Raw genomic sequence first — 4227 nt, forward strand, 5'->3', positions numbered from 1 at the left:
GTGTATTCATACGTAACGATTGTATATAACGATTTTAACTCAAGCCAGTCTTTCTCAAAGTGCGGTCCAGGGTCCTCAGCTTAATGAGGAACAATATAACAACTTTAACACAGTTCTATTTTTCGGCCTATTTAGAAAGATCTTGTAAGAATTCTGAAAAGAGTAATTTTGAAAAGAAGTTTAGCAACACTAAATTCTCTTGTGTTGTGGAACCACAAAATAATTTCAGATGGGGGTCGGTGACATGAAAATGTTTGAGAACCTGTGATTGAAGACATTTGAGAGTTCTCTGCTGTACTCTCTCGTCTGCTCTGCAGGTCAAAGCTTACATCAGGGTTCCCCAATTAGTTTTCCCCAAGGGCCGAATTATGTCTAGGGTACCAAGCCGAGGGCCACAACATTGCAGGGGGCGACGGTGGCGTTCCCGCTACTCCAATGACAGTTCAGATATCGTCGTTGTCCCGTGAAAATCTTGTATGTCAAAAACCGTTAGTTTTGAATTTATCATTTTAAAAATGGCTTACACTAGTGAAAACAGCCGATCTACAAGCACACAACGCCTCGCACCGCGAGGCGTTGTGTGTGCTTGTAGATCGGCTGTTTTCACAACTTTTGTGCGACGGCCTTGTTTGATAAAGCAGAGCTTTACTTTGCGAAAGAACGTACACATTTTGAGATACGGGTTTTCCACCCGACAATGATATACTAGTTTTGTTGCTGCTCTTATACCACCATTATTCCTGGGGTTGGTGGGGGCCAGACAGTAGCCCCCCGCGGGCCGCCTATTGGGGAACCCTGGCTTACATGAATGACATTTAATTTAAAAACCGTGGTTCTCACGCTCGGGTTCAGGGACCCTTAGCGTTCACTGAGGGGGTTCCACGTTTACCCTTACATGTCTGTAACTCTGAGAGTGTACAGATGTAGACATTTGTATACATGTATGTCGTCTCTGTCGGGTGTAAAACTCAGGTCCGAAACTGTTACTTTTCAGGATTCAAATTCAAAAAGAGCAAAAGTGGCAGATCTACAAGCTCAAAGCGCGTCCTTTCCAGCTTGTGGATCTGCTACTTTTGATGCTTTTGTGTGATGCTGTGGTATGATCAAGTATAGGGAATTAATTAAATAATGAAAAAGCATTTGAATATTTGGAGATAAGAAGTTTCTGCCCAACAACAACGATACTCAAGTTATGGGGGTCATTGAAGTTAGCATGGTGCACACGAAGTCCATTCAAGGTTGTCTATTCTTTTATCAGTTTCTCCAACCCCCCACACAGGCATTCTGAAAAGAGCCCTTATATTAGGGGACTAATTGGAGTGAAACCTGACATCCGGTTTTACCAAAAGAAATCTGATTTCAGAAAAAAACAAATGAAAACACTGGTTAAGATGAGCCACGTTAATGTAGATTTTCATGTGTCACGCCAATCAGTAATAATTAATCCCACCATTTCATTGCAAAGCAATTTAGTCAGAAAAAGATGCTAAAAATAAACATGAAGACAAGTGATATTTGGATAAGTGACTGACTCAGTCACTTATGCAATGACTCACTTATATGACTCACTGAATCAGTGATCATCTTGAAATCATGATCACAATATGAATATTATTAGTAGCCTATAAAAGGCAACATTTTGTGGTTGATCACCTCAAGATGACTTGTTATCCAACAGGAGGCAACAGCACTCCTGTGGGAATGAGAGCACAGATAACAGGCTATAAACCTAAGTAGTTTATAGTCTATCCTTGTTTTCTGTTCAGACGAGCAGCTCAGACAAGAAAATATCTAATTTCCTTCCTTCCTGAATACTAATTAACAAGCTCATTCTCAGCAGAAAGGGGGGGGGGGGGTCAGAAGCAGTTATACCATCTCTGGAGGAGTCGAGACGAGATCAGGGGTGTCAATTGGGTATGGCAGGGGTATGCAGCTGCCATACCCTGGGTGGTATGGCAGGGGGGAGAATACAAGTTACTTTAAAATATAAATCCATGAATGTCTCTTTATCTAGCTGTGCTTGTTATGTTGTTAAATTACATTAAAATAACTACAAATGCTAATTTTTATTTTTATTATTATAAGTATATTCTCCACACTTTTATTCTCCCCATCTTGACAGAATGGTATATTCCCAGGTTCCGCAGGTCAGCTGCACAGGTGCAATTCATTATTGTTGATTGTGGCACCTTTACTATATTATGCCAAGTTTAGCCCCACTTGAACAACTGTTCCAAACTGCCATATCCAGCCCAAGAAACCATAGAAATGTTTGGGGAAAAAAATAGAATGTACTTCTTAAAAATAAATGTATCATGCCTGTTGCTAAGGTATGGCATCATGACTGGTGTCTTGCCATACCTTACCTTTTTCTGAACTGACGCCACTGGTCGAGATTAATTCAACAATGTTTGACATTTATTAAAAAACAAACCAAAATAAAACAAACAACAAAAAAAACATTTGTTCAATGAAATATACATCTTTATAAGTAGGCCTATAGGCTACAGGGCGTTTGGCGGTTGATCGTGAGGGAGGATCCCCCAGTTTAACATCATCCCTGCTCCAGTATAATTACATCAGTATCGGTTTTCTGGCTGCAACCTTTTAAAAACCGAACTTCATCACTCACTGGAGTTAAAGATGTTGTTAAACCTGCACACACGCGCACGCACGCACGCATGCACGCGCACACACACACACACACACACACACACACACACACACACACACACACACACAATCAGACGCTCACGCGCACAGTATAAAAATAAAGTGATCACAAATTAAATATACCGATATAGAAGTGAAATTCTGCACAGTTTGAAATGATTCTTCTAAGACTTGTTGTCCATCGGAGAGTAGCCTAATGGCATGAGCATATGATATGACATGACAGTCTTTAAAAATGACTGGTATTTATACATTTGACATATGAATATAAAATACAATAAAATAAAAGGTGTCGACTCGTGTTGACAGTTCGTAGCAGCATCTGGACAGTTTGAGTTTTGCCACCGAAGCATGAAACGGGCCATGCTGCAGGCAGCTTAAAAAAAAAGAAAAAATAACCTAGACATGGAGAACGGCCGTCTGTGAGTTGGTCAGATCGTTCCTGTATTGCTCCAGCCAGTTTCTGAGCTCTGAAATGCGGTAGCCCTCGGGCCCGCGGCCGCCCTGGTAGACCACCGTCTCGTCCCGCAAGATGTAAAGTCTCTCAAAGTAGGCTCCGTACGCGGCGTTGGACGGGTTGTCCATGGCGTCCACCACCACGCTGCTGCCCGGCACCTCGGACAGCATCAGCCGCGCGGCGCTCAGCCGGTCCTCCAGGCAGCGGTGCCGGGGGATCTGGTACGGCGCGTCCGAGCTCACCCAGCCGTCCGACGGATGCGCCTCCTCGATGTACACCAGCAGGGAGTCCGCGATGTCCGCGTACTGGCTGGCGACGCGCCGGAACGCCGCCAGGCGCGTCATGAACGGCGGTCAGGAGGAGCTGCCGAAGTTGAGGATGAGCGGCCGGCGGCCCCTGATGCAGTCCAGGATGCGCACCCGTCGCCTGTCCTGCACCAGCACCACCTCGGTGTTGGGCGCCGCGCCGCCGAGGCGCGCCGCCTTGAAGAAGTCCAGCTTCTGGCCGTACCACACGGCGCGCAGCGACTCCAGCGTGAACATCCTGTTGGAGTCCGACACGCACACCGGGGGGTCCTCCTCCAGGGCCAGGGGGTCCCTCTTCTTCTCCGCGGGTTGGTGCTCCTCCGGGGGTCCGCCGCCTCCGCTCATCCTCAGCAGCAGCTTCCTGCGGATGCACAAGAAGTCCAGGAGCCAGAGCATGGTGGCGGCCAGGAGGAAGCGGGGCAGCAGCATCAGGCACAGGGCAGCCTGCTTCAGGGCTCTGGCCGTCTGCACCCCGCCGGAGTCCTGCATCACTGCACTGCACTGCACTGCACTGCACGGAGGAGGATGGGGATGGGATGGGATGGGATGGATGATGCCTGCCGGCTGCGAGAGAGAGAGGGGGGGAGCGCTTCTTATTATAGGAGACAAGTGGATCCGTCTTCGCCTCCTCTAGCCATTGGAGAGAATCTGGTGTGACGCCGAGAGGTGCTCTTTTTATACGCACAGCTGCGTTTGAATGAGAGGAGGGGAGGAAACACGCCTGTTCCGGAGCGCCGCGCCGCCCACTCACATGGTGGGGATTTACCTCCCGTCAACTCCAGACCACTCTCT

The 4227-nt window shown here is 47.1% G+C and overlaps 1 protein-coding gene across 1 annotated transcript; it reads right to left on the reverse strand.

Moving 5' to 3' along the window:
• Positions 1 to 3072: 3072 nt before the first annotated feature.
• dio3b (iodothyronine deiodinase 3b) lies at positions 3073 to 3924 on the reverse strand (the record flags this gene model as incomplete). The annotated part of the gene is made up of 1 exon (XM_080744006.1): positions 3073 to 3924. The coding sequence occupies one exon, from the start codon at positions 3922 to 3924 to the stop codon at positions 3073 to 3075; it is 852 nt and encodes a 283-aa protein (XP_080600132.1).
• Between the last annotated feature and the right edge of the window lie 303 nt (positions 3925 to 4227).

This window comes from Nannobrachium achirus (assembly GCF_963921795.1).
Source record: "Nannobrachium achirus genome assembly, chromosome: 16".
NCBI classification, from domain to species: domain Eukaryota; kingdom Metazoa; phylum Chordata; class Actinopteri; order Myctophiformes; family Myctophidae; genus Nannobrachium; species Nannobrachium achirus.